At 32.8% G+C, this 24,245-nt stretch overlaps 6 protein-coding genes across 6 annotated transcripts; 4 read left to right on the forward strand and 2 right to left on the reverse strand.

Moving 5' to 3' along the window:
- Positions 1-853: 853 nt before the first annotated feature.
- Dhpr (dihydropteridine reductase) lies at positions 854-2,088 on the reverse strand. The gene is made up of 4 exons (XM_040718470.2): positions 1,971-2,088; positions 1,601-1,913; positions 1,366-1,539; positions 854-1,292 (listed from the first exon to the last, which is right to left on the reverse strand). The coding sequence occupies exons 2-4, from the start codon at positions 1,839-1,841 to the stop codon at positions 1,003-1,005; spliced, it is 705 nt and encodes a 234-aa protein (XP_040574404.1). The 5' UTR covers positions 1,842-1,913; positions 1,971-2,088; the 3' UTR covers positions 854-1,002.
- A 1,206-nt stretch (positions 2,089-3,294) lies between these two features.
- Positions 3,295-6,442, forward strand: LOC121123341 (cleavage and polyadenylation specificity factor subunit 5). Its single transcript, XM_071889649.1, has one exon. The coding sequence runs from the start codon at positions 3,295-3,297 to the stop codon at positions 3,964-3,966; it is 672 nt and encodes a 223-aa protein (XP_071745750.1). The 3' UTR covers positions 3,967-6,442.
- Positions 4,436-6,442, forward strand: Dbp73D (putative ATP-dependent RNA helicase Dbp73D). Its single transcript, XM_040726756.2, has one exon. It carries the CDS (start codon positions 4,436-4,438, stop codon positions 5,996-5,998), a length of 1,563 nt encoding a protein of 520 aa, XP_040582690.1. The 3' UTR covers positions 5,999-6,442.
- On the reverse strand, positions 6,035-7,457 carry LOC121123318 (GPN-loop GTPase 1). The gene is made up of 3 exons (XM_040718442.2): positions 7,050-7,457; positions 6,444-6,986; positions 6,035-6,370 (listed from the first exon to the last, which is right to left on the reverse strand). Exons 1-3 carry the CDS (start codon positions 7,413-7,415, stop codon positions 6,059-6,061), a joined length of 1,221 nt encoding a protein of 406 aa, XP_040574376.1. The 5' UTR covers positions 7,416-7,457; the 3' UTR covers positions 6,035-6,058.
- Positions 7,458-7,703: 246 nt separating this feature from the next.
- On the forward strand, positions 7,704-9,830 carry Rpi (Ribose-5-phosphate isomerase). Its single transcript, XM_040718451.2, has 4 exons — positions 7,704-7,993; positions 8,375-8,586; positions 8,647-8,764; positions 9,240-9,830. The coding sequence occupies exons 1-4, from the start codon at positions 7,954-7,956 to the stop codon at positions 9,647-9,649; spliced, it is 780 nt and encodes a 259-aa protein (XP_040574385.1). The 5' UTR covers positions 7,704-7,953; the 3' UTR covers positions 9,650-9,830.
- A 7,943-nt stretch (positions 9,831-17,773) lies between these two features.
- Positions 17,774-21,421, forward strand: LOC121123309 (uncharacterized). The gene is made up of 8 exons (XM_040718433.2): positions 17,774-17,872; positions 17,925-18,095; positions 18,682-18,882; positions 18,947-19,106; positions 19,162-19,208; positions 19,681-19,960; positions 20,550-20,971; positions 21,034-21,421. Exons 1-8 carry the CDS (start codon positions 17,843-17,845, stop codon positions 21,340-21,342), a joined length of 1,620 nt encoding a protein of 539 aa, XP_040574367.1. The 5' UTR covers positions 17,774-17,842; the 3' UTR covers positions 21,343-21,421.
- The last annotated feature ends 2,824 nt before the right edge of the window (positions 21,422-24,245 follow it).

Consider the following 24,245-nt stretch of genomic DNA (forward strand, 5'->3'; position numbering starts at 1 on the left):
ATGACCATTAAAACTTTCAAAGAATGTAGGTTTGGCCTTAAGAGCCTTTTTTTTTCAATCAAGTTTTTAGGGTATATGGTACGATTCAGTACCATATTATGACATGAAAGACCTACATAGATGAATTATATTAGATAACAAATTTATGTAAACATTTCAGAATTTAAAAAATGAAATATTTTTTAATTTATCTTACTTTCAATTAATAAAAAAATGTATATAACCCCTAAAAAATCGAGTAAAATGAAGACCCTAACTTACAAGCGAATATCTTTTTCATTTTTTCTTCAAATACTTTATATACTATCTTATTTTGAGAATAGTCCTTACATTTTTTTTTTTTTTAAATTACAATAAAACAGGTCGAGTTTGTTTTTATAATTATTAAGGGATTTTAATATAATACGCTGGGGAGGTTGCGTTGAATACCGATTACGATAATATTCCGTGAAAAAATTAAACTCTTCCAATCTAAAAAATCATAGTCCCAAATTGGTATTCAACTAGTAATTAATACTCTGTAAAAATTGAAGTTGTCCCTCTTAAAAATTATCCTCTCCTACTAAGCTATGATGTGATGGAATGGTTCCACGGTCGAATATATTTAATTTTTGACACTAAGGTGTCACAATCAAAATTATAAAATAAGTTTCTTCAATAGTAACAAACTCTAACAATTTATTAAAAAATTGTTATAAGTATAGATAAGTATGCTGTCATTCTTTCCTTTGTGTATTAAAACAATCTCCCAAGTTAAAGACTTTTATGTTGTGAAGGGGATTTACCTATAGAGAAAACAAGGGACCATAAAGAGTATAACCAAATGTATTTGATTAATAAATAAGGCGTATGCTTCTTATAATAGCAGACTAACTATTTATTGAGAAATTAATTGCACATAAATAACGAAGTTGAATTAAAAAGTTAACTCGTAACCAGGATCCATAGAGGAAGTACTAACCAACGTTTTAAAAAAAAGTAAAAAAAGAGTGGAGTCGTCTCTTAACAAACAAGTTCTGTATTTCCATCCTTGGTGATCATTTGAACAAGGCTTCCACTTGAAGGGCGTTCCTGATTGAGACTCCATTTGAATAGAGTATCTGAGACATACTCAAGACTTGTCCACGTAGAGAAATCTGCCTTGGGCATAAATTTGCGATTCATGGGAGTATCAAGAGTGATGGGAAGAAGGCCAAGGGTAACTACTTTTTCTGGAAGACCTGATTTGGGATCTGAGAGGGATTGAATGAGTTGATGTACGGCAGCTTTAGCCATTCCATAGCCCATCATGCCTACAATGATTATGAAATAAATGATGTGCATGCTTGTTTTGTTTTTTTACGAAAAAGGTCCTATCTTTCTCACCTGCAGTTCCTTTGAGAGCTGCTTGAGCTCCTGGAAGAACGAGAAGGCCACCAGGTTTGAGATGTTGTGTAGCCAGTGCAGCAGCAATACTGGAACTCCACACGGATTGCTTCCACATGAGATCAGCATTTTTTATAAAGTCTTTAGAGTTTGCGGATCCACCGGCCCAGCCACCTAGAATTAATTCACACATACATCTAAGATTAATACTAAATCAGGCATAATTTATTATTACCTGCAACATTGATGATGGCATCCACTTTGGAATCGGAGAGCGCTCCGCTTACGGATTGAGTCACAAACTTCTCTTGTTGTAACCAATCCATAGTTGTATCTACAATCACGTTGGAGTCTGCATTTTCATTCGATTTGGTGTCAAGGGACATAACCCACCAACCCTTGGACTTGAAATGAGAAACAATGGCTTGACCAAGGCCTCCCATTCCTCCGTAAATGATTACTTTGCTGGATGACATTGTTAGTAGACGTATTTGGTATTTTGTAGTGGTCAGAAGATATACCTCTCAGAGATGAGTTGGAGGAGAACACTAAATAAGATTTATTTTGTTACGTACGAATGGATCTTATTAAAATAAAAAAAATACCTTGAGGCTCTCCTCGCTTAAAAAAATAAATATTATTTGCTATTTGTATAGAGTGAGGCGTGGGATATTTCTTTCTTATCAAATCAGTAGTACATCGGCATAAAAACAACCTTGAACAAAAATCTAGAAAAAGATATATTTTTTTACTTCATAAAATAAATTAGGTCAATAGTTTATAGACATAATTTAGTCAATTATAGACTTTTCAAAAATTTGTGGGATGAGATAGGATAGTCTATGGTTGTGAATCTGTATTTTTCAAATAAGATACTTATTTGGGGCCCGATATAGCCCTTTTCAAATAAAGTCTATTATTTTTTTATTCTTTTTATCTGAGAATCGATTTGGATAATTTAAATTCAATTTGCAGTGCATCCACTAGGTTAATAATAATAATCTGTTAATATAAGTCGACGATAATTTGTGGAAGAATACAAATGTAATCCACAATCAATATAGAGAAAAACCATTCTAGTTTGCTTTTGTGTTGACTAACCATATTCGATCCATAAGCCACTTTTAACATAATACCATTGTATCACGAGACTTTTTATTTTCTTTACTACCCAAATTGGCAATAAATACACCATCTGACTTGATATTACCCAATACTTTTTGAGCAAGCAAACACGCTATTTGATGAAAATCACAAATAAATATGTAAAAATATACATATATTTTCTGTGATACTTATATACATAATTAATTATCAAAGTCATTTAAGGGAACCATCAGTCCTACAAATAAGTATTAACAAGTGAAAATGAAATGCTTGCAACTTAATCATACAAAATCTCAAGGCACACCTCAAAGATAAAGGCTGAAAAACAACTTGTTGCTCCCTGTGAAAATGGACGTCAGAAAAAAATCACGTGCATAGTCTTTTTAAAAATATATAATAATACCTAAAAATATTAGTAATACTTTTCAGGCTAATTAAAGGTCATCATGAATTTTGTTCGCATTTTTCAGAGGGCTATAGTAATACATCATAATATAAACCATATCAAGGATAGAAAGTGCATACTATTTAGACCTTCCAGCTTTATCATATAGTTTTGTATGTAATCGATCATTTACACTCATGCGTATTCCATGTATTGTGTATTTTAATTAAATTTTTAAAAATAGTCATAAAAAAATGACGTCCTTTTACAAAAGTCATGTGGTAGCACTGAAAATATCGAGACTAGAAAGAGGGAGAGAGAAAATAGTAAATATTATTTGTTATAAATTCCCCGTTGTGATTGTTTATTATTATTTGTTGTTAGGACTCGATAGCGTGGCTGCAGCCGGACACAACAAAAATAAGACGGACTCGAGTATGTCGACATTAACCTCTCCCAGAGCTGGATGGCCTCGAGGAACCCGCCCAGAAGTTTCTTTAGTGAACCCTAGTTTAACGTTGAATCGATCAGTGAATCTCTTTCCATTAACCAACTACACTTTTGGTACCAAAGATCCTCTTTTCGAAAAGGACCCCTCCGTTCCAGCTCGATTTCAGCGTATGAGAGATGATTTTGAAAAGATGGGGATGCGAAGGAGTGTGGAAGGAGTGCTTCTCGTGCACGAGCATGGCCTACCACACGTTTTACTACTCCAATTGGGCACCACGTTCTTTAAACTCCCAGGAGGAGAGCTCAAGCTGGGGGAAGACGAAGTTCAAGGCCTTAAAAGAATAATGACAGATACGCTTGGGCGTCCTGAAGCTAAAGATCCGGATACTTGGATCATTGAAGATACTATTGGCAATTGGTGGAGGCCCAACTTTGAGCCTCCTCAATATCCCTACATTCCTCCTCATATCACTAAACCAAAAGAACATCGGAAACTTTTCCTTGTTCAACTTCCAGAGCGTTCCTATTTTGCTGTTCCTCGAAATTACAAGCTCGTTGCAGCTCCTTTATTTGAACTTTTTGATAATTCTCAAGGCTATGGACCTATCATTTCTTCATTACCTCAAGCAATGGGCAGATTTAATTTTATTTACATGTGATTTATGACTAAGATTGATTCTGTATAATATAGTTCCATTTTATATGTACATCATTATATAAGATATTTTGATCTTCTTCTTATGGGTATTCACGGCATACTCATTTTAGATATTTTAATTGTATATTAATATATGTTCTTCTCTTATACTAAATGCTCATAGGAGTCGGTATGGAACTGTTTCATATGAAAAGATATTATGATGAAGAAGATGAAGAATCTCAAAATGCGGAGGAAAGTTCCGTCAAAAAGTTAAAGGGAAAAATCGTAAGGAAAAAAAAGAAAAATCGCCTCTAATGTTGATGATCAAAAGGAAGAAGAAGACAAGGCCATAGACGATGATGATAAAGGCTGTGCTGACTCTGAGGCTATGGACACTTCTATCCCATCCAAAGACGATGACAATAATGTTATAAAAGATTCACTGAAGGTAAAAAAACCTAAAAAAAGCGTCAAAATCATCTGATTTCATGATCTTGGGGGCCGATTCCGTACAAAAGCAGTCTAAAAAGAAAGCTAGAAGAATTCTTCCTCGATGGCTAGCGGAGCCAAATATAATATCTGATGATTTAAAAGATGATCAAATGTTAGTATGTGACATAGAAGGAATATCCGAGTCACTTCGCGATAAGTTAAAAAATAACGGAATTCGTTACCTTTTCCCAGTTCAAAGACAAATCGTTCCACATTTGTTGGATTCTTCTCTCAAGCATTACTATCGTCCAAGTGATATATGTGTGTCTGCTCCAACTGGAAGTGGTAAAACATTAGCCTTTGTTCTGCCAATTGTACAAGCTCTTCAAAATAGAGTTGTTCCACGGATTCGTGCCTTAGTCATTCTTCCTGTCCAAGATCTTGCACTGCAGATTTATAAAGTTTTTAAAAGTTACACAGCTGGAGAGAAATTGAAGGTGATTCTTTTATCTTCTGGGCAAGGTAAAAACGTCAAGACGGAGCAAAGTGAATTAGTTTGTAAAGGCCTGGGCGGAGATAATGATTATCATTCCCTTGTTGATATAATTATTGCTACGCCTGGAAGATTAGTTGAACATTTGCACAACACTCCCGGCTTTTCTCTACAACATCTTCGATATCTGATAATTGACGAGGCTGATAAAGTCATGGAGGATGTTTCGAATGATTGGCTCTCACAAGTAGAGGCTGCTGTGTACTCAGGAGTTAATAGAAGACGTCCTGGACCATTGACCGTTAAAAATGCAAATATGAAATCACTACCCTTGCAAAAACTATTATTTTCCGCTACACTTAGTCAAAGCCCTGAAAAGTTGCAGGAACTGAACTTATATGAACCCAAGTTGTTTTGTTCTTATGTGAAACCAAAGGATATAGTTGGGAAAAATGAGATGAATATTTTGGAGAGTTTCACTACCCCCATGGATCTTAGTGAAAGATATGTGTCTGTTCATAATTTGATGAACAAGCCCCTGGTTCTTAAGAAGTTGTTGGATACAGAAGGAATAAAAAATTGTTTAATTTTTGTAAAATCTATAGTAAATGCACACTTTTTGACAGTACTACTTAGGCAATACGGAGTCACAGTCGGGGAAATGTCCTCCAACGTGAAGAAGAGTAGAAAGTTGATATTGGATAAGTTCAAGAAAAAGAAGATTGACTATCTGGTTTGCACTGACGCACTTGCTCGTGGCATTGACATTGGTATAATAGATAATGTCATTTCATACGATTCTCCTCGATTTATCAAAACCTACATTCATCGAGTTGGTCGTACAGCAAGAGCAGGGAAGCCTGGTACGGCCTACACACTTATCCACGAAGATTCTGAAAAAGAGTCATTTAAAGAAATTCTGGAGGGAGCAAATAAAGACTTCGACTCCGTTGTCGAATACAAGATTGACGAAGAGAATCTAGACATGGATAACTATGAGCTCATACGTAGCCAGGCATCAAAATTCCTTCATGACGAAAAAAATAGTAAGAGAAAGAAGGGTAGACGTGGCAAGAATGTGAAGAACCCAATTAAAAAGGACAAAATGATTGATGAGATATCTTAAATAACATCATTTATGAATAAATATGCATCCTTGGAATATTTTATAAAATTATATATTAATTTACGAGTTATTATCCGTATTTTTATTGGATTGGTTAATTTTATCTTCAGTTCTTTCGTTATGCTTATCGATATATTTTTTGAAAGACTCGTACTCTTTACTTTCCTCTTCGTCATCGTAGTCTCGCCCCTCTGCTATCTCTTCATCGTCCTCGTCATCGATTCCATGAGTTCTAAGATACACATCCTCTCCTTTCCTCTTAACTGCAGACTCATCGACTTCCCTTTGCATGCTATGAACAAGTGGAACGGACTCACCATAGCCTGATGATTCATCCTTTCTTATCTTTTCCAATTGTTTTTCTTGATTTTTCTTTTAAGAGAAATAAAAAGCATATTGTGATTTTATTAATTATAATTTCACTATTGAGCAGTATATTTATTACCTTTTCAGCCTCCTCCTTTTCTTTTCTTAACCTCTTATACTCTGCTTGATACTCTACTTCGTACTCAACCTTGGCCTTCCCCACTGCCTCCATGAATTCATCATAGCCTTGACCCGTCATGGCCGACACTCCAACTGCACTCAATTCACTATAGAACTCATCCAGTGCAAGGGACATGGATTGAGCTAGATTGGAGACGTAGGAGGACTCATTTTGTAAAGAGTCCTGAAATGCTTCAAAGTCCCCCATCCAATCCAGAGCATATTTATGACTCACGACGTCTATTTTATTCATAGTGACGATGAAGGGTAGCTTAGTTTTGTAGAGAATGGAACAGGCATATAGCATGTTGGACATAAATGTGACAGGGTTAACACTTCTTGCTGTATCCATAACATAGACAACAATTGTGGGGAATTGAGACGCAAGGGCCTCTGTGATGATGTTACCGGAGGCGGACCAGGTGAAGACTTCAATTTGGCCTGGAGTATCTATGACAACGTAGTCGCAGGACTCAGATTTTTTATCTATGAGATTAAGTACCTATGATAAGTGTTATTTAAGAAATGGAGAGTTCTTTATGATTTTCTGTAACTGTGTAAGTACCTGGTCGAACTTTGTGGCAAAGAGATTGAGAGAGGTAACAATGCCTCCATTGGGGCCAAGTTTATATTGTTTCATGACTTCCTTGTAATTGACAGTGTCTCTAATGTCTATATTAGCAGGGAAAGGAACTTCTAAGCAAGCAGGGTCCAGATTGATGGAATAAGGAGGTTTGGATTGATTCAGATATGAAATCAGTCGACGCACAAAGGTCGTTTTCCCAGATCCAGCCATTCCCAGTACAATGATACAAGTAGGGGGGTTTTTCTTCTTAGTGGATAAAACATCTTCTTCTTTTTTAGGAAGAGATGACGCACCATCAGGGATTTTGAATACAATGGGATCACCGATTTTTCCCGACTCTGCCATGCCTTGAGTTTGTTTTGATATAATATTTTATGACTTATATATTATTTATTATTCTGAATGTAAACAAGGTTGCTTACCCTGCGTTTCATCATGTATTTTCTACTACTCCCAGCATCCCAATCCCTCACACAATTCTGATAGTCATTTAGTTTTGTAAAAAAAAATAGTAAGTCACTCATTGCATACATATAAGCTCAGAAGAACTCAAAATTCACTTTTACTTCATTTTTCCTTATTAGATAAGAAACATTTAAGAACATACGGTATATTCTATGAAAATACGTTTTGTTTGAAATTATATCATCCTCACGAAACCTTTACTCAATACTTATTTCGCAATATTAATAGTCAATATTATTATTATTTTGAATTTTTTTCAGGGTTCGAACATCATAATTATAGATGAATCGTGTATCCCTTATTCTTTACCATTATTGGATTTATGGTGTTTAATGTTCCAATGTATTTATTTTATTAGAATTATATCTCCTGAAACAATTTGGCCAAGGAAAACATTTATTTTTCCAATTCAAAATAAATGTTGCTCGCAAGGAAAAGTAGATCCTTGGTATCTCAAGGTAATATTATAAATAATACACATTATGTATGAATATTAATTTTTTTTGAAAGGCAATAAGCTCTATTATAAGAGCATTAGATACTTACTTTTTGAGAAATGGAGCATTTGGGCAACATTATAAAAGGGTAGTAACAACAAAAACGAGTTTGTTGTCTCATGAATATTTCACTCCTGGGCCAACAAGATTTGTTTTATAAACTATTAAATAGAAATACAGAAAGAAGAGTTCCCCAAGTCTGTAAAGTGTAGCCACAATTGATGCAGTGTACTCCTGTTGTACCTGTCAAAAGAATTACATATAATATATAACATCATCATATCAATTTATAGTCAGTGGCCACTTCCTCAGTCTTTTTTTCTATTGTCTATTCAACACTAGGTCTCATCACGTCTTCTCTCTCAAGAAAAATGTCCAATTTAATTGAAGAATCCAAGAAATTTGCAGCAATTAAATCCGTCAACAATCATGTAAAGAATGGGTACGTTGTAGGGATAGGCAGTGGCTCAACAATCGTCTATGCAGTTCAAAGACTCGCCGAAAGAGTCAAGGAAGAAGGTTTGAAGGTCTCTTGTATTCCTACCTCTTTCCAAGTACGCATATCTACATAACTACATATATAAATTATAATAACACATTACCAACCATTAAAGGCTCGTCAACTTATCATGGAAAATAATTTACCCATGACGTCGTTCGAGTCTCATGATTGTTGCGATGTAACAATTGATGGATGTGATGAGGCGGATAGCGATTTAACTCTCATCAAAGGTATTTATTAAAGAGTAATGTGAGATCAATGGTGTATTTTTGTGTGTCGAGGCTTATTGCAAAAAATTGGATGGACTTTTCAAATTTTTCATGTTTGATTGTTAGCAAACCAAGTTTTATCTATCAATTCCACCTTGGCAGGATTTATTTGGAAGGAAATAAAGTTCTGAAAATTTATAAAAAATATATAATTTTTATCTTCATCCAAAGACTTGAATTTTATCATCTTTTTTATAATGAAGTTTATTATTTTTAAGCTTAGCCTTTTGTTTAGTAGTCTTTAAAAAAAAAATTGTCAATTTTTAAAAAAACGTTTAAGTGAAAATTTTATTATTTTTGAAAGTGAAGAGTTTGAGAAAAGTGAACTATGAACTGAAATACAAATCATTTGACCACATCCTATCATATATAGTTTCGATGTGTTAGTGATCATTCAATCACGTAAAACTTATGCATTTTAAAATGTTATTTTCAGGTGGCGGTGGCTGCCTTGCTCAGGAAAAAGTTGTGGCACAATTCTCCAAAGATTTTGTTGTAATTGCAGATTATCGTAAAAAGTCCACAAAACTTGGAACATCCTGGAAATATGTTCCTATCGAAGTCCTTCCTCTTGCATATAAGCCTGTACAAAATTTTATAGAGAGAACCTTTGGTGGTGAGGCACAATTACGTATGGCTAAAGCAAAGGCTGGACCTTTGGTTACAGATAATGGGAATTTAATTTTGGATTGGTTCTTTGATTTGAATAAAAACTACGATTGGGAATCTGTCAATTTAAAACTCTGCTCTTCTGCTGGTATTGTAGATACTGGCCTCTTCATTAATATGGCCAAAGCTGCATACTTTGGGCAAAAGGATGGAACTGTGGAAATTCAAACTAAATGAGTTTGGAATATACATCTTGATACAATTTAATGAGTTTTCGTCATAATGATCATATTATATTAGCTCTAAACAATTCTAAAATTAATATTTCGTTAAAAAATATACATAATCTATGTGTTATCTAATCGTTTTGATTGATGAATTGAGATGCATTTGCGTGTAAATAGAGAAAAAAAAATCAGTTAAGTTATTATAATTTTGACTATTGAAACGGACAATCTTATTAAAATTACGAAAATCCTCTCTTACGAAGAAAAGATTTAAAATGTCATTCTTAGAGCTTAATATGGAACAAAAGCATCATATTTCTAAACATTTTTGTTTTAATATGTGCATACTCGATTTAATATTTCACAGATATGATATCATAATTAATCCACAATAATTTGGCAAGAGTTACGTAGGGAAATTTTATAATTAATTCCGATCTAATAGCTTTGAAGGGCATATATTATTATTTCTCATAAGTATAACATAATCAACGATGTGAATTAAAAGTTGTTCAAATACTTAAATAACAATGTTAATACATAGTACAAAAGATAAAATACATTCATTAGTAGTGTAATTTGATAAGGTATTGTTAATTCTTTTTTTTTAGGAAATTGTATCATCACCTTTTGGGTGGTTGGTTAATTTGGTGAAACAGTGCATATAACAGTTATATTATGTGCAGGCAAGCACAATTGATCAATCTTACCACATGATTAACCAAAAGTAGTTCAAATGAAAATCTATCATTTATGAGCAGGATCAACCTATGAATATAATCAAAGTTACAAGTAACTTAACACGTCGTTACTATTAAGTTTTATCACAATCATAAAGATATAAATAAATATTTAGCAATGTTGTGACCGGTTCTATTGGTCCCGGTCTCGTTTCTTTCATTTCAACGGTTTCGGTCTTGGTCTCGGTTCAGCTTTATCAGTCTCGATTATTTTTAATACAGGCTCAATTTGGTAACAGGCACTTAAAACAAGGGGCGTCGTTAAAAAAATCGGACCCAGGAAATGATATTAGATACAAACAGGTCAGTAGCTACCTTATACCATGCAGAGTGTGTAGTTATCCAAGTTCCAGGAGGCGCTTCGAAAACTAAGGCTGCTTAAGACAATAGTTTTCAAAGTGGGGGTCGTGAGGGGATACAGGAAGATGGACAATTGAGTATTGCTTACACTCAACACATACATAGTACACATGTTTCGTATAAAGGAGGCCTCTGCTAAAAAGTATTAGTGTATGATGGTCTTGGCATAGTAAAATTTGGTAAACTCTGGCTTAATAAATATTATAATTATCTTATTATAGGGCCTGATAAGTAGATGACTTGGTGTTGTTTTTTTTTGGTGGAAAGGTCGCGTGATACAGGAAATAATAATGGTAAAGGCGTGTTTCATTTACGTAAAATTATGTAGATGAGATCAATGTTAGTAGAACAAGGGTGGGAACATTTGCTGGTTTCCTAACCTTGTTCTAGTAACATTGGATGGGGTATGGGCTGCAGCTAAACTCATTATTTGGTAAGCTGTTCCTTTATTCACTAGGTATTTTATTCTGGATATAATCCGAGCCAAAGTTAAGATGCCTTTCTTATTTAGTAATCTTAGCACTCCAAAGAAATTAGCAAAAGGAGGTCTGGAAAAAAATATTGTAACCTTTCATGACCTAAAGGCGCAAACCCCCTTTGGCGAATGTCGTTTTTACTACCCTTTAAAAAGAGGAAAAAAAATATTTTATTGTTCCTAGACAATGGCATCTTAAAATGACTTTTATTAAACTAACAGACGAAGCTCAATCTATATCTAAATACTATTTAAATTTGTTAGGACTTGGAGAAAAATAATTTTATCTTCCCGTACGTATATTTTGGATGGTAAGAAATTTACCGCTCAATTTCATATCTTTGGTAGCCTTTGGGTAATAATATAACCCATGCAAAGATTGTGGGAAATTTTTTATCCGAAAACGGTATGCCTTTGTGGATTGCAGGGGTAATTCAGCAAAGATTCGTCGTCATAATCATCAAGGGTATAAAAAATTGACCTTTGAATTTAATCAAAGCTTCTATACTCTTCGGATTATAAGTTATTCTTGTTTTAGCGTTATAGGATCTGAATTCTTCAACCCGAGCTTTATATTCAAAAAGACATCTGCCTCACAATGCCAAGCTGCATCCAAAATAACTTGTTAAAAACTAAATATATATACTATAAATTCAAAGTTGATAATCCTGTAGAGAAAAACGAGTGAAGGAGAAGGGGGAGGGAGGGAGAGAAAGACTTACGGTATCATTGTTTAAAATACTGATGTGATTATCAACTGCCTGCTTTATTATGATTTTGAGGGTATAACGGAAGTAGATAATAGCAAAATGTTTAATGAAGATATACTACGTATAATTGACTTAGACGTTTTTTATCCTTTACAGTAGATTTGAAAACGTTCACACTCTATGAAATTGTAATTTATTATATATTCTCAAAATAATAACTAATGAAACGACAAAGTAGAGTATCTAAAATATATTTGAAGTTCCAAGTTTAAAAAAGAAGGCTTAAATTAAATAATAGATTGATCCAAATAATATTTTCTTGGCCTGATATCAGAATTCAGTTAAATATGTCATAACTTTAGGTTGCAAAATACAAACCAGATGTGGAGTTTAATCAAAAAGATAATCACCCCTTTTTCAACATTTGGAAGTTGTTATATACAATTATGCACAGGATAGATATATCTCTACCGATGAGATCTAAATAATGATTAATAATAAAGTAAATGTCAAAATCATAAAATTAGACAATAAATATATTAATAAAAAATGTTAGAAATAAATTCATCGTAAAGATTTAGAGCAAAAGCTAATTATGTAGTAATGTCCGGCGATATTACTCCCTATTAAGAGCATCAAAAAAGATTTTTCCCCGTTATTTAGGTATGCTTATATAACATACTATTATCATGAAGGATATACGCAATTGCTAATTATAATGCAACACCCAATGTAACTACCCTCGTTGTTGTGACCATTTAAACAGTTGTTTTTGCCTTTTATGAGTTTTTTGAACACCATTTCTTGGAGCCCATCAACCATAGCTAAGCCTTAAGTGATAAAAAAGTAATATTTATTGACTATGTAATATTGGAAAACCTAATGATCATACCCAAGTCTTTAAGCGAAAAAACTAGTGTCAGACAAACTAGTTGTGAACCATCCAAAGCTACTACCCCCGTTGTTGTGACCATTTAAGAAGTTGTTTTTGTCATTAAATGAGTTGTGTATCCTAATTTTTGATATTTTTAGCTAAAATAGAATAATATTTTATGGTTAGAATTTAAAAAAATCAATAGTTCCTGTTAGATGGTACAAAATTCAGAGTTCTATTTCGAAAAAAGTAAATATTTTTACTTTTTACTATAACTTTGATCCTAGTTTGGTGTGGATGACTCAAAACATGCTGAAAATTATCTCAACTTCACAATTTACAATGGGGGTATTTCTATAAATGACATCAATACCAACATCCTTCATTAATTTAATGATGGTTCCTCGGGAAGGGATAGGTTTACCCGTGTATTTCTCCATAAATTTTTTAAACGTAGGACGATTAGCAATAGATAAGGGTATATTACATGCAATAAGCATCTTTGTGAGATCAGAGTTAAAGTTTGACTAAAGGCACATTTATATCGACAAATCCGACAAGCCATCTGTTTCTCGTCCGGTAAGTATTTTCAAATTCCTGGGCCTCCATTTTTAGAAATCGAGACAGAAAGAGACGTTATTTTAGACTATCTGTATCTAATAAGTAATAATACATAAATATTGAATAATAAAGGCGGGAATTGATAACATTCTTGATAGAGGAAGATGTTTATTACTTTAGTCAACGGACAATGAATTATAATATAATATTATAGTTGTATGCCCTTCATAAAAATATATATGGTATTTATTTCAAAAATAGAGACAGATACAGACTTAAGAAATAAAAAATAAGTTGTTCAGAATTCTAATTTACGTACCTAAGATTATGTTTCATTCTGATCAGACCAGATTCCTGGGCTCTGGACGGCAAGTTTGTTTTTTTCGCTAATAACTTGATTTTTTTTTTCATAAATCAAGACCGATTCCGCGGGTCTCAAAGTTTTTTTTTACGCATGAGTTGTAGATTCGAAAATGCACCAAAAAAACAAAGAAAATAATTATCGTACTAACAGAAAGAAGAAGAACGTATATTGAATACGAATTAAAAAAAGGAGTTAGGAAGAGAATGAGAGAGTTAATCTTAGCATGTATCTTCAATCTTCTTTATTGTTGAAGAAGGAACATGGCAAGTTAGCAATGATAATGAGAGTAAATAAATTGCAGGGTCAAACTTTTGAAAAAATTGCTTTATATTTACCAAAATCAGTATTTTCAATTATATGTTGCATTTTCAAGAGTGTCAAAAGTTGGTGAAGGTTTGATTTTATTTACGTCAAATGGACAGAAACAACCAAAAATGTTGCATAAAAAGAAGGTTTTACAATAGAAATGCACCTATTATATAATTATAGGGGCATTCCATGTCAAATCAGCAATTTTTTTTCAAAATTTACACCAAGATGTTTAGATTTTTTTCATTTTTAGATATGTTTTACCTCTTATTCTAATTACTCTCCTGCCAAAATTTGAAGTCATTACGATGAAGCGTTCCCGAGTAACTGATGTTTTCGTTAAGCACCATTCCCCAAATATGGACTGGTTCACATAAGGATCCGAAAACTAATTTAGGTAATATTTGGAGAAGTACTGGTAGAAAAAAAAAAAATCCATGTGAGATCATCTTTGTATGTAGAATTAAAAAAGAAATACATCAGAAGACCCATAAAGTAAGGCATTACCTTCAGAAATTACTATTTCTGTTTCAGAACTTTCAAAGACAAAATGTTTAATTATTCTCAATGAATTACATTATGAAGTTCATTCTCCTCTGGGGTCCATATCTCAAAAACCACTATTTTTTTGGACAAATTTGTTAACCATATACTCAAAACTAACCTGTTTTTTGGAGTACCTAAGGGATAAAAAAATACCTAAAAACGAAGAAAATCTGAGATACTTGGTGTAAGGTCTTGGCTGATTTGAGATGAAATAACTCTATAGTTTATAGAAAATCGTTTTAGTTTAGAATTTTAAAATAAATATTAAATAAGCTAAATATAAATAAAATCTTTTTAATTTTTCATTGGCTATCTTTAAGATAGCGTATTTGTGCAAGTAATATACTAATATATATTTCTTTCTGTTCTAAATCACTTTGCCTAATTGGACACATTTATTAAAAAAAAAATATTTTATGATGATTCATACTACAATACTATTTAGTTATGATTCCAATTAATGTTACTCCAACTTTCAAAGACAAAATGTTTAATTAATCTCAATGAATTACATTATGAAGTGTTCATTAATTTATTATCGTCTCTGACTCTATAACTCTAAAGATGGTTTTGTAATTGGATGAAAAACTTACACTACACAATTAGCACAAATCCTTGCTAAAAGCAGTACAAAAAATATTCACCTCAGAAATAAAATCATCGACAACAGGCAACAAAATACACTGTTTAATTTTGTAGTATCAAGGTTTATTGGCCGATTCTCAGGAGTTTTGTTACAAACGTTGAATCCAACTGTTGAAGCATCATTATAAATTAAATGAATCAATTAATTATTAATTAGTCAACACTAAAGGATTGTAATTTGTGTCTAAAAATTAACATTTTATCTTTTAATATTGGAGTAATATGAATGGAAATCATAAGTACATTATTACAGCATGAATAAAATAAAATATATTTGTCATTTTTCCGGCAATATGTCCGTACACAATTTATTTCTTCTAGCTCTCACGGCGTTACCTCGCTACCATAAAAATAACACATTTATTTTGTTTTCAGATGTGGATTCCCTCGTCTGACTTGATATCAATCAATCATATCAATTTATATTTATGTACTTACATACATATAATATTAAAATTTTAAATATGAATTAGTAATCTTGTATAAAGCGTAGCTATCTATTTTGTCTTCCTATATCATAGGAGTTTTGGGCATTCTTCTATTTTGTTTCGGAGAAAGGCTGTGTGCTACACTAAAGGTAACGACGTGCATAGGTAGTGTAATCAATGATGGAAACCATCATTTTTGTAGCAGTATACGGTATGGCCTTAGGAGGTATATGGCGCTTACACCACATGGTCAACTACCCATGTCATTTTACTCCCGAAGAAGCATCCCAGGTACGTCATTCCCTAGCATTTCACTCCCCCAACCATTTTACCACCATCCTTTTTATCATTATCATTATTAAATACGGTTAGTAAACAATAGAGGGCCAAAGTCATAAATTAGTTATATGGTTATTAGTAGGGCTATTCAGGCAATGCTACTTATGAGTTCGAACCAGAAAGTTACTGCTAATTAGAAATGCAAAAATGATCAATAAACAGGAGCGTCATGTTTCAAAAATCCATAGGCATTCAAGGAAAATTAAATTTTTTGGAAAAAAATTCAAATATTAAATTATTGTGGAAAAAATTTCAAAAATCCATAACTACTCATTGAAAATTATGTTTTTGTAAAAAATTTTAAATATTTATAACTTTGAATTTTTTTTTCAAAAATCCATAATTACTTACAGAAAATTAAATTTTCTAGAAAAAAATTAAAAAATTAAATTTAAAAAAATAAAATAAAAAAACTACGTTTTTACCAAAAAAAAAAAAATTCATAACTATCTACAGAAAATAAAATTTTTGGAAAAATTTTCAAATATTTAATTAGTTGAAAAAAAAATATAAATTAAATTATTTGATATAAATTTCAATTATGAAATTATTTGAAAAAATTTCAAAAATTAAATCTTTCGGAAAATATTTTCAAAAATTAAATCTTTCGGAAAATATTTTCAAAAATCCATAGTTATAAAATTAATTTTTTCCATAATTAAATTTTTTCGAAATTTAAAAAAAAATCTATACATATTTACAAAAAGTAACATTTTTTTTTTGGAAAGAAATTTTAAAAAGCTATTCACAGAAAATTATTTTTTTTTCGGAAATTGTTTTAAATATTAAGTGTTTTGGTTTGTTGCATAATTTGCCCGAATGACGAAAAAAAATCTACTAAAAACCAGAAATTCCTTCATTTTGAGGGTCTACAGCCCATTCAGCCCACACTTTGACGCCCCTGATAAATATTTTCATGCAAAGGCGAAATCATTCTACTCCAAGTTTGAGGGACCTCTTTCACTAGAGAGGCTAAGACAAAATATATAAAAGAACTTTACTCCTTCAGCCTTGGGGATCACATTTCTATTAAGATCATTGTAAAGGTACATGGTTGGCATTATACTCATCAACGGCCGAGATTTAGGGGACGATTTAAATCTTCACTACCTCTTCAATACTTTTTTTTAACTAGATAATATGTGAGGTTTACCTAAACCTTTGGCGAGCTCACAAGAAAGCCAACATTCTTCCTGTTCTTTTCCATGCTCAAAATATTGCTCGTAGTATGAATTGGGTTGGATGCTTTCCAGATCCAAAATGAAATAATAATACACTGTAAATAAACTCCATGACAAGTGATGAGATCAGGAGAAGTCCAATACATCACTAATACCTACGTCATTAAGTTAAATTAATATTTATGTTTGTTAAAAGATTGAATGTTTCGTTGAATGGTAACTATTTATTGTAATACGGGGTAATCCTAGTGGGTAAAAAAAAGAGAGGGGGGGGTTACTTACTCGGGGTTAAAAGGGATTGAGGGTTCGGGGCTAAGAGTCCTAGAACCGTCCATGGGATATATCAAAAAGTCAGAATAAACCTTAGAATGATTCACATAAAATTACAAAGTAACTACGGTAGAAGAAAACTGGATATGATTTTCTTATTTAAATATATATTAAAACCCAAATATTAATATTATTAAAACAAATATGAGAGTGAAAGTGAGCAAATTAGAGTATGCAATAATCCATATGCCTCAATTAACTAATTCGCCTGTTTTGCAAAGAATGAAATGAAAACAAAAAATGAAATAAAGAGATTTGAAATGTATAAAAGTAAAGTCTTTTTGTAGGAGAATTATTAGTCGAATCTGGGTGTTTGAAAGGATCCTTACGTATTGTATGGGATGATGACAGTCGCTATTAAATTTGCATACGTAAGAATGTATTAGATTATTGTATTTTTTAATTAACTTGTATCGAATTTAGATTGTTCTCATTTGTCTTATTAATGAATCCATGGAAATAACCATTCGGCGAGGAAAGAACATTGTCTATCAATCCAAGAGTGAACATCTTACCTCAAATGTAAATTCCAAGCATCGGGATTGGGTAAATGAAATCAAAGAAGAAATTAAATTGTCAAATTTAGCTAGTCCTGTAAGTTCATATCCGTTCGTAGTTCATTATTATTAATGGGGTATTAGAGTTGTTTATCTTTAAGTAGTAGTTTATTTACAAAGCCAAATATAGTAGCTAAAAATAAATAAGCTGTTTATGTTTATTTGTAGCTAATTTTTTACTTACGTTTATTATAATTTTAAAACAAAGTAGCGAAACGCAGCTGTTAGCTTGAGCAAGTACATGGGCGTAGTGAATTATAATCCCAGGCAAGATGTCAGTTTTATGATACCACAGATGACGTAATATTAACCTTTTTTCTAAATTTTTCTTTGACTTTCCCGAATTTTGCCTTGTAAATTCAATTAAAAGTGGTGAGTTCATGAAGCCTGGATAGTTACATATGGAGTACATAATAATATTACGTTCGTAGCGGGCGGAAAAAAAAGTCAGCAGTTTGTACAGACATTGATCACGCGGTCTTTGTTTGACCCCTTTGTTTAAAGCTTTAACTATGGCAAAGTAAGGGGCGCCACCTTCTGGATGTTTTTATTTTATTTTTTAATTTGATGACACCCCATTAAAGAAATAAAGTTAGGATATGTTTGCAATTTTATTTCATTAGAGAAAAGAGGGAGAATTGGATCCCCCAAAAGGTCCACCGAAGAAACTCCTTATCTTTGGATCTTCAGAAACCAATGGTGAGATTTGCCAAAGAAGAATCGAATTGGTTGCGAGCAAAATGTATGATGAAAAAGTTGAGTGCAGAGAAACAGTCTTAACTGAATGTGTACAAGGATATACAACCAAATATGAACCGACAAAAGTGGGTTATGATGAAATTTGATGCAACAAAATCTTAATATGATTTCATTACTTTATCATTCTAGGTCAGACAATGCACTGAGGACTTTAAAAAGAACTGCCGTATAAATTATATTCCTACAAGTGTGGAACAAGAAGTGAAAATATGCGAAGAGAGATACAAAAGGGAATGCGATCCTAGCGGTAAAAGAGGAGAAGAGATTTGTGTGACGGTTCCGAGCACAGGTATTCTTTTCGTTCCTAACTTTCACTGATATATAACATTATATTATAACTTTAGTTTGTATCAGCTCTGTGGACTCAGAATCTTCACAAGAAGAAATCAAGGTAATTTTCTGTCTAAAGGTGAGTTTCCACATCTATTAAATGTGTACACGTAAAAAAGGATGTTTCAAAATGAACACCATATTTATAAGACATTGCGTTTAATATATAATCTACGAACCTCAGGAATACTTCCTTTCAAAATGAAGAGGTTCTGTGATTTAAAGCTTTTCTTGTTGGGAGAAAACTGAAAAAGCCACGATAAATTAAATTTTGGAAGAAGAAAAATACTCACGTCTCTGTAAATTTAATATTTATATTCTTGGTGGCATTTTCTCTCCCCCAAATAAGAAATACTCTAAAATATTTTGTTTTAAGATTAGAGCTTTAGAAAGCTCTTATAAATAAATAATTCGTTGGTCCGATCCACAAAGACCGTGCTGTTTTAGTGTACACGTATGATAGATTTGGAAACTCACATTACTGGGTACTTCTTTATAATCCTTAGTATAATACTCATTTCTTTTTTACATAGTGTACTCAAGAATCAAAAAAGATATGTGGACCCGATACTTGTGCCCTTCTAAAAGAGGAGGTTTGCGTCACAGAAGTAAAGGATGTGATTCAAGATGTTCCTAGAGAGACATGCAGAATTGAGCCCACACAAACATGTCGAAATGTAACTAAACTTGTACCAAATCTACATTCAAAGGAGGATTGTCTAGATATCCCCAAAGAAATTTGCGAAACTTTAAAAATTAACTTAAGGACTGTTGAAAAACCCGTCGCAAATCTTATTTGCAGGGAATCTAAAGGTGTGGGGATTCTCCACTTTTCATTGTAGTTAAAAGAAATCAATTTTTTAAAATTTATTTCTTTCCCCATTCCATCCTTGGCAATCAAATTTTTTTCGACAGTTAGCCTTTCAAAGCGTGGTGTATCTTTGACACCAAAATTACCTTAACAGAATCGACGAAACCAAAATTGCACGTTTTTGGTTGTTACAGCATCAGAACCAAGAACCCTATTCACATTTTCAGGCACCTGGCTGGCGTTTTCGCCTTGTTCGAAAAAAACCTGTAAATAGGCTTATTTTCTCTTTGTTGGTGTCCATCTTTCACGCGCACTCAAACAATACTGAGTCAAATAATCACAAAAGTGTTTTAAAAACATATATTGCCTTTCTAAAGCCATCCAGCATAAACCAATAGCCCCTATACAGCGCGAGATACACATTACTAAAGCGTATCTATTGGAAATTAATGAACTTCTTTTTACTACAACTATGATATACATTAGTTTTCGGGTTAATATTTTTCTCCCCTTCCATAAAGATTAAAAATATTTACCTGAAAATGTGCAAGTCTAATATACGAATATAAATCCTTTATTTAAATATAATAGGTGGATGGGGAAGCTTTGGAGAATGGTCAGAGTGTGTGGGTACATGTGGTGAGGGTATTCAGTTTAGAGAAAGGGTTTGCGAGAGTGGAAAATGCAAAGGTTTTGACAAGGAATCTAGAAAATGTGATACTGGGATCAAATGTGAAGAAAAAGACACAATAGCGGATTCATTTTTAACTGAAACCCTAGAAGTTACTATACCCCTAAGTACCGGATCTGACGATTCACCTACTAACGATTCACCTACTGATGATTCACCTACTAACGATTCACCAACTGACGAATCACCTACTGGGAATTCACCAAATACTGATACTGATACGAGTATCGTCATCTCTGGTGACGATACCCTTTCCCTAAGAGGATCTACGTCTAACAAAACGGACGATAGCGACGGTTTGTCGTCTCAAGTTACAATAGAAGTAAGTGTATGGCTTTGCTATATTCATTTCCTCAAAAATTAATCATTTAAAATTCAAAACAGCCTCAAGATGCATTTGACTGTGCAAGAAATCGTATTCGCTTCATATCGAGTGACCACATTAAAAACATCGCTCTACCCCCGAATGGAGAAATGCGTGACAAAGTTAGACTCTGTCAGATTTTATGTGTTCAAAAGGATGGATGTCAGTTTTATAATATACATGTGAGTGCAGCACAGAGTTCTTGTACTCTTTTTAGAGCCATTTCAGATGTTGTTGAAGAGGCAGAGGGATATGTGGGAGGGATAAGACATTGCCTTGAAGAGCCAGTACCTGTTAATGACGATGAAATTATAGAGGATGCTTCATAATTGTTTTATATTAAAATATCTATTGTATATACTTAATCCTCTTAACTGTTAGTTTATTCAATAAAGATATTTTTATATATTTTATGTCTAATATTAACGGGGCTATAATTAATTGCTATTATAAATATAATCTACATAATTAATTACACTGGGGAACACAAATTTTTTACAAATGAATTGAAGCCATTAATCCAATTTATCTTTGAGCTCAGAATCCATAACTGATTTCAATCAACGCTCAGTTCTTTAATATAGAAAAAAAGAAGCAGAAACATTGACTGCTCACAACAAAATATAGGTTAAATTTTTGTTTTAGTGAGTTAACGTCGTGATGAGCAATGTGAATACAAATTGTTGTACATTCTTAGAGATGTGAAAAACGTGAGTGTAAATTAAAAAGGAAAATAGATTTTGGCAATTTTAATAGATAACATATTTGCTGACAGAGATCACTATCAGAACTATAGTGCTCCTTCCTCACTCATATATTTGGATTTTCAAATAGGGAGAATAATTAGTAAGATGACTAATATTTTAGAGTTTAGCAACTTATATTTTTTATTAAATGTATGCTCACGAGGATTTCGACAATTTTCGCATCCCCATACATGGTACAAGCACCAAACCGCTTACAAACAAGCAAGCAAACAGATTAAAAATATAACCTTCGTTCAACTCTTCAACTGGGACAATAGATGTTATAAAACTCGAGGAATTTCTTTAACAAATATTTAGAAGACTTGAAGATTTCGTGGGTGTGGTGGACTTTTGTTTCACGAAGAAATATTCATCTTATAAAAGCTGTACTTTGTGAAGTAGAACTTAGCGTCCGGTTAGCAATGTTACTAGAACAAGGTTAGTCAACAAGAAAATGGCTGGGCATGCACAGTAGACTTATAAAATAAATCGCTCTCTCTTTCTATTTGAGGTGATGTCATTGGGACGAGTCTTGGTTATTGATACTATGTAAATTTAAAAAGCAAAAATTTAATTAATTTTATAAATCTACTGTGCATGCCCAGCCATTTTCTTCTTGCCTTACCTTGTTCTAGTAAATTGCCTCTTAGTCCCATTGTTTCTTGTCTAGTATCGTATTTCGAATTCCAGTTGGTAGATGTTGACACATCATTTAATTAATTTTTTTGTATGATTTTAAGTGATCAAATCTGTAATATTTCTTCCTATCTCTCTTAATGCATTCAATCAATTTTTAGTAAGTTTTCCCCAAATGATCCCTCTTTAAAAATCACATTAACTATCAGCCTTTGTACATTTTCTTAAACATTAATCTGATTTTTATAAACTGGATTTCAGACCTGGGACGCATGTATAAGTAATCATGAAAATCGGTTACATTTTTTAGCTCTTTTCTTTTTCTAGTCTGCTGTCATTATTATTTAATTTGTGAGGAGTGAACATCTGCACTCAACATAATTATCAACTCGGTTATTTCATTTCAAAGGTTTTGGTCTCGGTTCAGTTTGATCAGTCTCGTTTTTTTTATACAGGCTCAGTTTGGAAACAGGGGCTTAAAACAAGAGGCTCCGCTAGAAAATTAGGGCCAGGAAATGATATTAGATACAAACGGGGCGTATCTATCTTATACACAGAGTTTACACCGCCCCAAGTGCCAGAAAGGCCCCGAAAACTAAGGTGCCTTAAGACAATGGGTTTCAAAGTGGGGCCGTGAGGGGAGACTAGGGCGGGGGTGGGGGAGTGTAGGATGGTGGAGAATTAAGGATTGTTTTCAGTCTATACATACATAGTAGATATAAAGGGGGCCTCTGCTAAAAATTTATTAGTGTAGCGGTGCTTGGCATAGTAAAGCTTGGGAAGCCCTGACTTAAGAAATATTATTGTTAAGATATTATAGGGCCCAACAAGCTTAGTAGCAGACCTGGATCCATAATCTACCCTAACCCCTTTCCTCTTTTATTTGCACCATCTGGTGCTTAAAACCAGTTCCCAGATCCATAACAAGCCATTAGCTATTTGGAAGTCAGATAAAACTGTATCACCCTGACAACGTAAAAAAATTATTGGAAAACGCAAAAAAAAAAAAAAACTTCGAAAATTGACTTATTGATGAAAACTAATTTATTTTACTATATTATATAGGGGGAAAAAGCACAAGAACGGAGACCGATAAGCAAAATATTTTGGTCTGAGTTCGACTTTGTCGGTATCGGTTCAAAAATCAGGACCAGAACCGATAAGGACAAAACCTTGATTAAATATCACGAGAGCTAAGCTGTTCCACTCCAAAACATATGTCAATGTTACCATTTTGATGTTCAATTATTTTCATTTTTTTAACATAATGCCAAAATACCCAGATTATCTTTTCTGTGTATGAGTGTTGGTATTACATCAATTTCATAGACTCATAAAGTCTTTTCATCAAATTTCCGTCTCTGAATAAAAAATATCTCATCATAAAATCCAACTCTTCGTTTGGATTCTTTGAACATTGTGAATGACCTGCTTAAATATCATGTTGTTTAATGTTAGAACTTATAGGTCTAAGTATTCATTGATTATTTTTAGTCCGTCAATATCAAGTTTTCCTCCACAAAACTGCACACAAGATGAGTTGATAGTTTTAATTACTTATATTGTCTTTATAGATACATATAAACAACGCTTACTAAGAGTGGAACTAAACAGAATAAATGTTTACAATTATTTGTATTCAGAGTATGTAACTAATTATTTTCCCCTTTATAAGGATGACTGAACTTCTTTAATGCTGGCAGTGACAAAGTAGCACGGCCTTTCCTTACATTTCCACAAGAAGTCTCTATCTCCTATTTGATGAAGAAGGCTTATGAATGATGAACCATCCGAACAAATTACAGTCAATACCAATTACAACACATATAAATTGATGATATTTGGCATTG

This window comes from Lepeophtheirus salmonis, chromosome 1, assembly GCF_016086655.4.
Source record: "Lepeophtheirus salmonis chromosome 1, UVic_Lsal_1.4, whole genome shotgun sequence".
Taxonomy (NCBI): Eukaryota; Metazoa; Arthropoda; class Copepoda; order Siphonostomatoida; family Caligidae; genus Lepeophtheirus; species Lepeophtheirus salmonis.

Excerpts from the sequence above, each read along its gene's own strand:
- Dhpr (XM_040718470.2), bottom strand. The coding sequence starts at position 1,841 with ATGTCATCCAGCAAAGTAATCATTTACGGAGGAATGGGAGGCCTTGGT. Across the intron at positions 1,540-1,600 it reads TGCCATCATCAATGTTGCAG|GTGGCTGGGCCGGTGGATCC; the intron begins GTAATAATAAAT and ends AATTAATTCTAG. Across the intron at positions 1,293-1,365 it reads AGCTCTCAAAGGAACTGCAG|GCATGATGGGCTATGGAATG; the intron begins GTGAGAAAGATA and ends TAATCATTGTAG.
- LOC121123341 (XM_071889649.1), top strand. The coding sequence starts at position 3,295 with ATGTCGACATTAACCTCTCCCAGAGCTGGATGGCCTCGAGGAACCCGC.
- Dbp73D (XM_040726756.2), top strand. The coding sequence starts at position 4,436 with ATGATCTTGGGGGCCGATTCCGTACAAAAGCAGTCTAAAAAGAAAGCT.
- LOC121123318 (XM_040718442.2), bottom strand. The coding sequence starts at position 7,415 with ATGGCAGAGTCGGGAAAAATCGGTGATCCCATTGTATTCAAAATCCCT. Across the intron at positions 6,987-7,049 it reads TTGCCACAAAGTTCGACCAG|GTACTTAATCTCATAGATAA; the intron begins GTACTTACACAG and ends CACTTATCATAG. Across the intron at positions 6,371-6,443 it reads AAAAGGAGGAGGCTGAAAAG|AAAAATCAAGAAAAACAATT; the intron begins GTAATAAATATA and ends TTCTCTTAAAAG.
- Rpi (XM_040718451.2), top strand. The coding sequence starts at position 7,954 with ATGTTGCTCGCAAGGAAAAGTAGATCCTTGGTATCTCAAG. Across the intron at positions 7,994-8,374 it reads TAGATCCTTGGTATCTCAAG|GTCTCATCACGTCTTCTCTC; the intron begins GTAATATTATAA and ends ATTCAACACTAG. Across the intron at positions 8,587-8,646 it reads GTATTCCTACCTCTTTCCAA|GCTCGTCAACTTATCATGGA; the intron begins GTACGCATATCT and ends CAACCATTAAAG.
- LOC121123309 (XM_040718433.2), top strand. The coding sequence starts at position 17,843 with ATGATGACAGTCGCTATTAAATTTGCATAC. Across the intron at positions 17,873-17,924 it reads TCGCTATTAAATTTGCATAC|ATTGTTCTCATTTGTCTTAT; the intron begins GTAAGAATGTAT and ends TATCGAATTTAG. Across the intron at positions 19,209-19,680 it reads CTTCACAAGAAGAAATCAAG|TGTACTCAAGAATCAAAAAA; the intron begins GTAATTTTCTGT and ends TTTTTTACATAG.